Source organism: Schistocerca americana, chromosome 1 (genome assembly GCF_021461395.2).
Source record: "Schistocerca americana isolate TAMUIC-IGC-003095 chromosome 1, iqSchAmer2.1, whole genome shotgun sequence".
NCBI classification, from domain to species: domain Eukaryota; kingdom Metazoa; phylum Arthropoda; class Insecta; order Orthoptera; family Acrididae; genus Schistocerca; species Schistocerca americana.
Window position 1 is genome coordinate 1,157,791,502 of NC_060119.1, and position 13,617 is coordinate 1,157,805,118.

The 13,617-nt window shown below is 39.0% G+C and overlaps 1 protein-coding gene across 1 annotated transcript in view; it reads right to left on the bottom strand.

Moving 5' to 3' along the window:
- LOC124551651 overlaps positions 1 to 13,617 on the bottom strand; it is a 111,242-nt gene that overhangs the window by 14,143 nt on the left and 83,482 nt on the right. The window contains exon 4 of the mRNA XM_047126456.1: positions 5,420 to 5,697. Coding sequence (XP_046982412.1) covers positions 5,420 to 5,697 — 278 coding nt within the window. The remainder of the gene's footprint in view (positions 1 to 5,419; positions 5,698 to 13,617) is intronic.

The window sequence follows — 13,617 nt, forward strand, 5'->3', positions numbered from 1 at the left end:
AGCCTCAAAGGGTGCGGGGCAAAGTCAGGACATGCGGGGACCAAACAGCAATCAGTATTATAATTGTAAACTGTTGAAGCTGCATCGGTAAAGTACCGGAACTTCAAGTGCTGATAGAAAGCACCGAAGCTGAAACCGTTATAGGTACAGAAAGGTGGCTTAAGCCAGAGATAAATTCTGCCGAAATTTTTACAAAGGCACAGACGGTGTTTAGAAAGGATAGATTGCATGCAACCGGTGGTGGCATGTTTGTCGCTGTTAGTGGTGGTTTATCCTGTAGTGAAATAGAAGTGAATAGTTCCTGTGAATTATTATGGGTGGAGGTTGCACTCAACAACCGATCTAGGTTAATAATTGGCTCCTTTTACCGACCTCCCGACTCAGCAGCATTAGTGCCAGAACAACTGAAAGAAAATCTGGAATACATTTCACATAAATTTTCTCAGCATGTTATAGTCTTAGGTGGAGATTTCAATTTACCAGATGTAGACTGGGACACTCAGATGTTTAGGACAGGTGGTAGGGACAAGGCATCAAGTGACATTATACTGAGTGCACTATCCGAAAATTACCTCGAGCAATTAAACAGAGAACCGACTCGTGGAGATAACATCTTGGACCTACTGATAACAAACAGATCCGAACTTTTCGACTCTGTAAGTGCAGAACAGGGAATCGGTGATCATAAGGCCGTTGCAGCATCCCTGGATATGTAAGTAAATAGGAATATAAAAAATGGGAGGAAGATTTATATGTTTAGCAAGAGTAATAGAAGGCAGATTTCAGACTACCTAACAGATCAAAAAGAAAATTTCTGTTCCGACACTGACAATGTTGAGTGTTTATGGAAAAAGTTCAAGGCAATCGTAAAATGCGTTTTAGACAGATATGTACCGAGTAAAACTGTGAGGGACGGGAAAAACCCACCGTGGTTCAACAACAAAGTTAGGAACTACTGCGAAAGCAAAGAGAGCTTCACTGCAAGTTTCAAAGCAGCCAAAACCTCTCAGACAAACAGAAGCTAAACGATGTCAAAGTTAGTGTAAGGAAGGCTATGCATGAAGCATTCAGTGAATTCGAAAGTAAAATTCTATGTACTGACTTGACAGAAAATCCTAGGAAGTTCTGGTCTTATGCTAAATCAGTAAGTGGCTCGAAACAGCATATCCAGACACTCCGGGATGATGATGGCATTGAAACAGAGGATGTCACGCGTAAAGCTGAAATACTAAACACCTTTTTCCAAAGCTGTTTCACAGAGGAAGACCGCACTGCAGTTCCTTCTCTAAATCCTCACACAAACAAAAAAAATGGCTGACATCAAAATAAGTGTCCAAGGAATAGAAAAGCAACTGGAATCACTCAACAGAGGAAAGTCCACTGGACCTGACGGGATACCCATTCGATTCTACACAGAGTATGCGAAAGAGCTTGCCTTCCTTCTAACAGCCATGTACCGCAAGTCTCTAGAGGAACGGAAGGTTCCAAATGATTGGAAAAGAGCACAGGTGGTCCCGGTCTTCAAGAAGGGTCGTCGAGCAGAAGCGCAAAACTATAGGCCTATATCTCTGACGTCGATCTATTGTAGAATTTTAGAACATGTTTTTTGTTCGCGTATCATATTGTTTCTGGAAACCCAGACTCTACTCTGTAGGAATCAACATGGATTGCGGAAACAGCGATAGTGTGAGACCCAACTCGCTTTATTTGTTCGTGAGACCCAGAAAATATTAGATACAGGCTCCCAGGTAGATGCTATTTTCCTTGACTTCCGGAAGGCGTTCGATACAGTTCCGCACTGTCGCCTGATAAACAAAGTAAGAGCCTACGGAATATCAGACCAACAGTATGGTCAGACCAGCTGTGTGGCTGGATTGAAGAGTTTTTAGCAAACAGAACACAGCATGTTGTTCTCAATGGAGAGACGTCTATAGACGTTAAGGTAACCTCTGGCGTGCCACAGGGGAGTGTTATGGGACCATTGCTTTTCACAATATATATAAATGACCTAGTAGATAGTGTCGGAAGTTCCATGTGGCTTTTCACGGATGATGCTGTAGTATACAGAGAAGTTGCAGCATTAGAAAATTGCAGTGAAATGCAGGAAGATCTGCAGCAGATAGGCACTTGGTGCAGGGAGTGGCAACTGACCCTTAACATAGACAAATGTAATGTACTGCAAATACATAGAAAGAAGGATCCTTTATTGTATGATTATATGATAGCGGAACAAACACTGGTAGCAGTTACTTCTGTAAAATATCTGGGAGTAATCGTGCGGAACAATTTGAAGTGGAATGATCATATAAAATTAATTGTTGGTAAGGCAGGTACCAGGTTGAGATTCATTGGGAGAGTCCTTAGAAAATGTAGTCCATCAACATAGGAGGTGCCTTACAAAACACTTGTTCGACCTATACTTGAGTATTGCTCATCAGTGTGGGATCCGTACCAGGTCGGGTTGACGGAGGAGATAGGGAGGATCCAAAGAAGAGCGGCGCGTTTCATCACAGGGTTATTTGGTAAGCGTGATAGCGTTACGGAGATGTTTAGCAAACTCAAGTGGCAGACTCTGCAAGAAAGGCGCTCCGCATCGCGGTGTAGCTTGCTGTCCAGGTTTAGAGAGGCTGCATTTCTAGATGAGGTATCGAATATATTGCTTCCCCCTACTTATACTTCCCGAGGAGATCATGAATGTAAAATTAGAGAGATTCAAGCGCCAACGGAGGCTTTACCGCAGTCGTTCTTCCCGCGAACCATACGCGACTGGAACAGGAAAGGGAGGTAATGACAGTGGCACGTAAAGTGCCCTCCGCCACACACCGTTGGGTGGCTTGCGGAGTATAAATGTAGATGTAGATGTATTTCTTATTTTACAATGCTCCTTTTTTGCAGAATAACACACACATACACACACACACACACACACACACACACACACATAAATAAATGATATCCTTCTGGTGGTCTTTGTGGTGGTGATCCATTTGGGAACAAATGCCATAACATAATCGTTCTTTGCAGAAACATGCTAAAGAGTGATAGAATTTCTGTGTCAGCCCATTTTGAATGCTGTACTTGGCAGGTGGGTTGTCTCTGCGATTCCGAAAACATTTTGCTCACCAAATTTCTCACTACTTCTCACACCCATAGCATTCACTTGTTTATATTTGTTTTTGCTACTTGTTTTAGTCTTACACAAATTTCACTGTACACTACAATTAACTTTAATGTTCAAGTTTACCACAGTTTATGGTGCCTTAGAACATTCCTCTCATCAGTCACACGATTTCGTTACTTCTTTTAAAAGTTTCCTGTCTAACTACTTCTGTCATTCTAAACATTCTACTATGCATTTATTTATGCAGCAATTCTATGTTTCTTTAATGTCACCATAGGATTTCTTTAATTACTCTTGAAACCTGAAAGAAATGATTAGGCCCAGCACAAGCCACCCAACAACACATGAGCTCAAGTGCATATCTTTGAATTAAATACTACAGTTACAGTAAGAATTAAAATTACTCTAAATAAAGCTACACGGTACAGCCCTTATGTGTTTGTGGACCATAGCCTGTTTTCCAATGCTGTATAATTATTTCATCCATTTGCATCATTTGCCTGCTTCCTTTGACACTTTCCATTATATTCTGAAAGAATGTGGTTTCATTCTTTGTTCTGAAACATAGTTCGTTATGAGAGCCTTGTGCCTCACAAGATCAATGTGTTATGTGTGCATATGAAGGGCTTATTTCAATAGTGGTACAAGTCCATTTTTGTTCATTTTGAGATACAGAGTCGTAAAGTTAAATGAGCAACTTGTCACGGAAATCACTGTTGGACTCGATAGCGTGTCACAGAGATGAGCATAGTATGAACTTTAGCCAACAGATGGCACTGTTAACTGTTCTTTTTAGTTGCTACTTGCAACTTCTAGCTGCGACTTGTCACTGAAATCGCAGAAAGCAGTACAGAATTCAGCCAACAGATGGCTCACGGCGTCGAATGTGAAATGCTACTTGCAACTGCTAACTGTGACTGAAATCGCAGTTAGATTTTGTAAAGTTGTTATTGTGATATCTGTGACTTCATACGCGATTTCCTGCCCACCACTATACGGCAGTGAAATGAACCTGTGACCACTGGAGTGTTTTGTTTCTCCCACTAGACAGTGCCAGACGCTCCTCCAAAAAATCGTAACACGGCGCGCACACACACACGTATATTTCACTTACAATTACGAATAACTGAAATTGGATAACAATTACATGGATAAAGTTGTGGGAAAAGTGAACCAAAGAATGTGTTTCATTGGCAAAATATGGTCGAGGTATATGGAAAGAGACTGCCTACACTACACTGAACCGCCTTCTGGAGTACTGCTGCACAGTATTGGATCCACACCAGATGGGACTGATGGAGGGGACTGAAAAAGTTCAAAGAAGGCAGCTCATTTTGTATTATCATGAAATAATGTAGATTTTGTCATGGCAATCATCGAAACACAGTCACTTTTCATTGTGGCAGGATCTTTCCACAAAATTTCTACTGCCAACTTTATCCTCTAAATGTGAAAAGTATTTTGTTGGTGCCCATCTACATAAAGAGAAATGAGCATTATAATAAAATAAGAGAAATCAGAGGTTGCACAGAAAGATTTAAGTGCTGGTTTTTCCTACGCACTTTTCAAGAGTGGATCACTACAGACAGTCATGTAGATGTAGTGGAATAGTTATAACACACAATGTATTTGAAAGCAGAGTAAAGGGTATGGCATTTGATTTTTATATCTGATGGTTTACGCGCGACTGCTACGGTCGCAGGTTCGAATCCTGCCTCGGGCATGGATGTGTGTGATGTCCTTAGGTTAGTTAGGTTTAAGTAGTTCTAAGTTCTAGGGGACTGATGACCTGAGATGTTAAGTCCCATAGTGCTCAGAGCCATTTGAATCTGATGATTTAAGGTGTGAAAGCAAATTGTTTGAACAAGTCACAAATATGCAGGTTCAAATTTTCGCCATACGAAAAATGCGTACATAATGTCTCACTTACTAGCCACGCTAGATAATATAACACACATTAAGAATCACGTCCCATCTTTTGTAATGCCCAGGGGTTCATCATGAATTGTGGTGACTTCAGTATAATTATTGTCTTTGAATAATATGTCGTTTCTGTTCATCTCGTTGCGTATTTCTTTCAGTAACTGTACTGTACTGAAACAGTTCTTTCATTGTACAGTCCAAGTATCACCGAGCTATGTTACTTGGCAGCGATACATCATGCAAAAGTAACATTCATTCTAAAGTTTTGCACACTAGTGTAATAAGTTGATACTTATCTATGCATATGGAGTTGTAACAGGGAGTTGTGGCAGGGGAAATTTGTTTGTAAGCAATACTGATTTATGTTTCCCTTACCTCAGCTGCTTGTTCATCATCAGGGTCAATAGAGCTAACACTCCTCTTGATTTTGTCCAGAAACTCCTTGTAAGAGCTCACTGATGGATGTACAGTGCTGAATTTATGAAGAAGCATCAGACCCCAGAAGAATTTAAGACAAGCACAAATCTCTTTCTTTATTACCATCTCATTTACATCCTTTAACTCCGGATAATAAGCCAGTAAGGCAATCACAGCATTAATGCTGGTTTCTGGTATAATATTGTTGACAGTGCCTGGACAGTTCTCCATGTTCCCTGTAAGTACATAATTCTTCTTCTTAATTCACAATAATGGTTATCAAATCACATTTTAAGTTAGATCTGGTAAAAAAATAATACAAATGTCTTTGGGAGCACACACAAAAGATACTCTATATTCTAACCATATTGGTTTAAATATTAAGCTCAATATTTTGATGATAATCTTCAACACCTTCAACAGAGAATTTATATTTTAGCATGGCCGTTTGGAAAATTCATGGAACTGCACAACTGAAGTTTTTCAATGTTTAAAAATGAATTGAAATAATTAATAGAACTAAATGTGGTATTATGCTGTGGTGGAGACATGATCTGTATATTCAAAATGTCTGAATAAAATACTCTAGTACACAATTTTTTTTTATATTTCTGATAGCTGGTTTCAGTCATTACAAGGGTCTTAATACCTACAAATTAACCAACTATGAAAACTATTACAGAGACAATTTTGTCATTATTTTCTGCTGCAATATTTTATTTATTTACTTTTTGCACTTTTTCCCCTTTTATTATATGACCTTGGAATCTTTCCTGCAATTAAGCTTTTAATAATTTTAAGATCATAGTTAATACTGTAACTAACTTATCGTGGAATTGCACCTTGGAAGTCTCGTAACCTGCCTTCTTGAATTTCATCCTGCTATTAATGGGATCGATGAACATTTCTTAAACAAAATACACAATACTGCAGTCAATGATTTTTATCTCATATTTACTGACACACGACATTCCCTTTCTGATGACCAGCTTTAAAACATGCAGGCATTTCAATAGTCTTCTGTTGTGTCTGTCTGCCATGTTAAAAAGGTTCAGCAGTTTCCATAGGAGCATCTAGTTCACACAACAGCATTATGCAGACAACAAAATAATTGTCTGCTTGTGTCTGTATGTGTGGATGGATATGTGCGTGTGTGCGAGTGTATACCTGTCCTTTTTTCCCCGTAAGGTAAGTCTTTCCGCTCCCGGGATTGGAATGACTCCTTACCCTCTCCCTTAAAACCCACTTCCTTTCGTCTTCCCCTCTCCTTCCCTCTTTCCTGATGAGGCTACAGTTTGTTGCGAAAGCTTGAATTTTGTGTGTATGTTTGTGTTTGTTTGTGTGTCTATCGACCTGCCAGCGCTTTTGTTCGGTAAGTCACCTCATCTTTGTTTTTATATACAACAAAATAATTTCCTATGCATGACCATATATTCGCATTTACACCTACATCTACTTCACAAACTACCTTATGCATTGTGTATATGTGCACAAGGAAAAAAAATTCCCGGATTTCCTGGTTAAAAATACACTTTCTCCCGGGTGGAAACATAGTTTTTTCCCTGTAAACTGACAGTATATTTTCTCTCTGAACTGTTTCACTTATCAATCCTTTGAATGGTTATTGCTTTATACACGGGCGTAGAATTTCCTGGTGCTTTATAAAACAAAACTCAGGGGAAAAAAACACCTTTTGGAAAGTTTGATGTGCAGCAACATGTACGCTGCATAGTTTCGTATTACGAAAGTATAAATTTGAATTCCACCACACACCACATGTTACTTTCCGAAGCATTGAAATTGAGACTGCGATGCGTACTTGTAAGCCAGTCATAGCTCATGTCACGTGATCTCGCCAGCCGATGACTGCGGATATTCAGAGCTTCCGACACATGGTATAGTCAGCCAATAGCAACATCACTGTTAAGTAGCGCGAACAGGAAAAGTTAATGGTTTAAATTAATATACGTAAGGCTGCTACAAGAAAAGCAAAGCTTTCACTTATAATATTGGTCTCTAAGGCCAATACACTGCAAGAGAGGCTAAGCTTTCACATATAATGTTGGCCTTTTATGCGTGTATTCCATTTTAAGATATATCACACAAATGTGCCAGTACATTTTTTTAATAACAACATAAATATGTGATCTAAATTCTTCTAAATGGCTTGTCATCAAAGAGCTGATTTTTAAACGAGTCCCAGATTCCCAGTGAAATAGGCCTCGACCTGATATTAAGCTTTTCAATGTGGTTTTTGGAATGTAAATTTCCTTGAGTGTCAGTACTTTGCTATCTCACGTTTGGTTCTTTGTTATGGCATAATGCCATACGTGCTAGAAGATGAAAACATACACTTGAAATGCACCGAACAGTTGAAACTAGCCAATAGTGTGGAATTAAACACTTCGTTTCAAATATATTGACTGCCTCAGCGGAAAAGATTAATAAAAGAAAATTTCTTCAGCAAACTGATAAAAATAACTTCATTGTTCTGGCAATTAATGCTTGACTGTCAGAAAGGTGGCAATAAAATAAAATCTGAAATAATAAAGTATTTTAGTCTTCCATAATTACGTAAATGTATTTTAATCCACATGACACCTCCCGGCCTCAGAAATCAATTTTGTTTTCATTTGATGTGAGTGCAGCAGACATAGAGGAAACAGCAAAATCACTAAATGTAAACACGGGTCACATGGAGACTACCCGCTTCCCTATTATAACTCAGACTGCTCTACGAATCAGCCCCGTATCTACGATATTTCCGAACCGGGGCAATAGCAGATAGTGGTGTCACTTGAACGTTTAAGATTGGATATCAAAAACTTAAAAAAAATCGAATTTTCAAAAATATGTTCATTTTGTAGCGCACATCTTTCTGAAGAGTCTGATACATAAAACATAAGTGTCCGAGGAACTGTAAGACATGTTATTTGATCTTAAGTGTGCCAAAGTGCAGTGCCACACCTCTTCACACAGCATTCCTCTATCGCACGTCATTGTATTTCAGTCTGTGGAATTGAAACGTGTATATTTTGTAATGGATGCCATCAAACTATATTCAGGACAGTGGAAATTAAAATGTCCTATAGTGCCTCTCCTGCTTCCAGTCAGCCGGTTTGACATCCTGTCCCCTCTTTATTTTTATTTTTTTTTTTTAACTCTTCAGAAAATTTGCACTCTTTATTCCTTATGAGCTAACAACTTGCTGCTTTGTGTGACATAAAATTAAGTATAGGATACATAAAACCAGTAAAGAAAAGAGACAAGCAAGAAAGTACACATTTCTTCAATCCTTAGCTCCCAGAATTTTTCCTCTCTAATCTTGCTACAGCTTTACATGGAGTGCTTTCCTTCCTGCGAAAGATTCTGTTACCTCATCGAAGTTCGTCAAATGTTTTGCTACATGAAAAATCGAAATGTCGTTGTCTAATACTGAAAAATCTGTTAATACAAATAGGACCCAAGACTGGTGTGGTTTCTCGACCTGATTACGTGTGTTTTGTCACTGTCTGCTAGATAAAATAGGCCTTTCTAATACTGCAGCAATTGTAACAAAAGCCAAATAAATGAGACTGTTTTGGTACAAATGGTCATTTTTATAGCATAGCAGAATATAATTCACAAAGTACCAATATCAAATGCCTATTAGGCCTACTACACGCAAAAAGCTTTATGTTAGGAAATAGTTTTACACTTCATTCATACACTCCAGTTTCTCAAGCATGAGACCGAAAAGTAATAGTGCGAAATTTTTATATCAATTTGGAATTGTCATATTCTTCCATAATTTAAGTGATGTCCCCGTTTCTTCTCCTTCCTCATTCTAACAAACAGTCTCGTCATGAGTAATTCTGTATCTATTCCTGCCAATGTCAAAGCTTATTCACAGGTTAACTTCACTAACTCTGCCAGGATCACCAGTTTAGTTATCCCGCGATTATTCTCCAGTTAGGCATTGTTACGTGTTCGTACAACGCGTTTTCTGCAGTACTTCCAGAATAGACCTTAAATCAGCTGCTAGCCAGAGACTGTACAACTGGTCCTTACTAGTATAGCGATCTGGCCAAAAAATTTCTGTCAAAATTTCATTTTCTTGGATACACTGAGAAGATAATACGTAATCTTTCTTACCTGTTATTCCTGTTAGTCGTTCATTCACACTCTGGTAGTCTGAATCTATGGATTTCGTTGGTAATCATAACAACGCTCATCATTCGCAAAACCAATCAACCACACAATCAGACAGTGGTTGGCTTTTTTCATTCGGCTATACTCTGCTCAGCTCGTATAGCCCCTTTTGTCTGCAGGAAAGTTTATTTCTAGATGTGATGAGGATTCCACTGATAGAGACATCACGTACACTATGCACACATTCCCAAATCAACTTATGATTCATTCAGAAATCAACTTAGAATGTGTTCAACAATGTTCAAAAACCGACAGGGACACGTTTCAAAGTCATACGAATAATCGATAGACCAAAGGGCACAGGGTGCTAAGGGCATTGTGAAACAAGGTTTTTTCCTCAAGAAAATGAATCCCCCCCCCTGCCTAGAGCTAGGGCTGCTGTGCATGCATCATGAATCTGGCAGCTTGGGTGTGCCAGTAAAATTTTTCCCGGTAGCACCCAGCTGCCCCCCCGCCGCCCCCTTTTGATGCTGTGATTGCTTACACAGCCAACAGCCACGTTTCTGTAGCCAGAAGCGGAAGAAATACTACTCAACTGCACATGCACATGATTCCACTCGTAACTGCTAAAACAAATATAATTTTAACAGTTCTGACATCATGCAATTTGTTGTTACGAAGCATTGCATAGTCTTCCTAAAGCCTTTGACACATTTTGCTGTTGGCAGACACTTGTATGAGTACTGTGTTTTGTTGTTGTATATGGCGCATTTCCTTTGCAACTTAAATTTATTTTCGTTTTTTCTCTCGTTTATGTTTTATTGCTGCAGTATTATTCTGCAGTAACAGGATACAGTAATATCCTTTGTTAGAGTATTGGTTCTTACCAGTCAAAATTACAAAAAATTAACTGAGAAGAAAACAATGAAAAATTCCCGGAATTAAAAAAATAAAAATCCCGGGTTTTTCCCGGTTTTCTCCTGGATGAAAAAATTCCTGGGTTTTTCCTGGATCTCCCAGTTGTCCCGGGTCGTAGACACCCTGTTATGGTGCATGGTAGAGGGTACTTTTGGTGCCACCAGTTAACAGTTAACACAGTTAAGAAATAGACCATCAATATGTACAGAAAACTGTGAGCACAGACCAACTCAAGTATAAATCTTAAATAAATCTAATCTGTCAAGTAGGCTGCGTTCAGAAGAATCTTTAGCAGAACATAAATTTCCATTGGAAGAGCACTCAAAGGCAAGATCAATGGTGACCCAATCTAGCACAGTGCACAAAACGAGAGTTATCATTTTGAAGAACACACACACACAAATGCAACATATAAAGTTACATGCAGCCATCACAATATATTCTGTACATACCAAACAGCCAAAACTTTCAAAACCTGTTACTACAAGCATACTCACATTTTTAAACTGATAAATCCAAAAAATCTGCCATTACACATCAGATGTTACAGTTGAGCTACAATATGGGTATTTGACAAGAAAACCACACCACCTCATCATCATTGATTTCATTCAAAGTTATGCTATATGCAGAGCTTGACCAGAAATGAAAATGATGGATGTGTGGACTGCAGTTGGCCAAGTATTTAGAAAAAATAGCAATTTTGATACTGGTCAGGAGAGGCATGAGCCATTAATGTTTGCATAGTTGCCAGACAGCAATTGGTGCAGCAGAAAGAGTGCAGCAGAACGATAATCCAAGAGTCATGGGGTTGTGTCCCTAAGCAGAAACAGTTTTCATTTTCAATTTTTACCTTGTGTAAACTGTAAATAAACCAAAATAATCATCAATTACTGCATTTATCAATACTGTCATAAAATTATGGAAAGGTGAGGCGAAGCGAAATATGGTATCGCAACCATGAGGACTCTGCAAATATGTCCAAGAAAGGATTGTAATTAAAGTGCAGGGCCTCCATATTCCATTAGTTTCATTTTGATCTTCCAACAGCCCTCAGTAGCTACTGCAACCCTGTAAAGAATTTTAGAAAAAGCTTAAAAACTGATCACATCTTATCTAGAAAGCAAAAGAAATCACACCCTGAAAATATTGTATAAAAACACTTTCCATTATACATCACCAGCTATGCTCAATGGTGAAATGACATATTATGCATGGTTTGCTGCCAAAGTGCGCAATGTGTGTGATGAGAGAGAGCTTTTTATGATTTACTATTTACTATAGAAACTTTAAAACACCTACATAACTGTAAAAATGCGACATTTATAACATGTAAAAGATGCCAAAGAAATGATTGCTTCCTCTGTTTTATTATAAATATCACTCCACCACATGTAAATCATCTACAGACATACATTAATCCTTGTTCTATAGATCATGAATATGACATTTTGTAATGATGTGGAATGTGTCACTTTAACATAAGTTTTCTTTACACAAAATAATTTTTTTTCAGTTACTACTTCATATCTAAAAATTCATCTACTGAGTAGGAGGATTTGTCATTCAGAAATTCTTTTAACTTGCTTTTAAATGTTGGCTGGCTATCTGTCAGACTTTTAGTGTTATTTGGCGAATGATCAAAGATTTTTGTGGTAGCATAATTCACCCCTTGCTGTATCAAAGTGAGATTTAAACCAGGACAGTGAAGATCATCTTTTCTTCCTTTTTTCAAGTGTTGCAGATATGCACTTTGCTGTAATTTTTGATTTGGGATGGGTTATTAATGACAAATTTCATAAGTGAAAACAAAGATGAGGTGACTTACCGAACGAAAGTGCTGGCAGGTCGATAGACACACAAACAAACACAAACATACACACAAAATTCAAGCTTTCGCAACAAACTGTTGCCTCATCAGGAAAGAGGGAAGAAGAGGGGAAGACGAAAGGAAGTGGGTTTTAAGGGAGAGGGTAAGGAGTCATTCCAATCCCGGGAGTGGAAAGACTTACCTTAGGGGGAAAAAAGGACAGGTATACACTCGCACACACGCACATATCCATCCACACATACAGACACAAGCAGACATATTTATCATATGCATCCCCCCACAACCACCTACTCCAGCCCCGCTACTGGTAAAACATACACAATTCAAGGCAGGGCTACGTGTGAAACTACACATGTCATTTATCAACTTACATGCCTGCACTGCACAGCCTTTTACATTGGGATGACAACAACCAAACTGGCTGAGTGCATGAACGGACACAGACGAACTGTCCGCCAAGGAGATGCCCAATACCCAGTAGCGGAGCATGCCCTCCAGCATAATTCTAGGGACCTAGGAACCTGCTACACCGTATGTGCCATTTGGCTTCTCCCACCCAACACCAGTCCCTCTGAACTGCAGAGATGGGAACTTGCACTCTAACACATCCTTTCATCCCACCATCCCCCTGGACTGAACCTACGTTAAACAGCCTCACTCCCATTCACTCTTCAGTCTTCTCCTCTTTCCCTTTCCTCTTTAGCCATTCATGCATCTTTTCATCCTACATAGTTGTGTTTATACTATATACCTCTTTACTTCTGTATGCATCCTCTTTGGTTTGAAGCTGGCACAGTACTTACAGTAGAATATCTTTGGCTTCCCTCTGACAACCATGCCTCCATCCTTGCTACCCTCCCTGTTTACCTTTCCCTGTTGCTTCATAACCTGGGTTGTGAGTAACTGAATCCACTTTCCCTTCTTCCCTTTTTTCCCCTCTCTCCTCCCTGATGAAGGAACAAAGTTCCGAAAGCTAGGAATGTAAATTTTCAGTTCTGTTTTATGTGTATCTATCGGCTGTACTGAGCTGAGGTAAGTATTATTCTAATTACACGCTTTTGAGCAATGAACACTTTCTCTTAATGACAAATTGTCCCAAAATATGATGCCATATGAAAGCAGTGAATGAAAATATGCATTGTAGGCTAATTTACTGATATGTTTATCACCAAAATTTGCAATAACTCTAGCAGCATAAGTAGCTGAACCTAACCGTTTCAGCAGATCATCGATGTGTTTCTTCCAGTTCAATTTCTCATTAATGCACACACCCAGA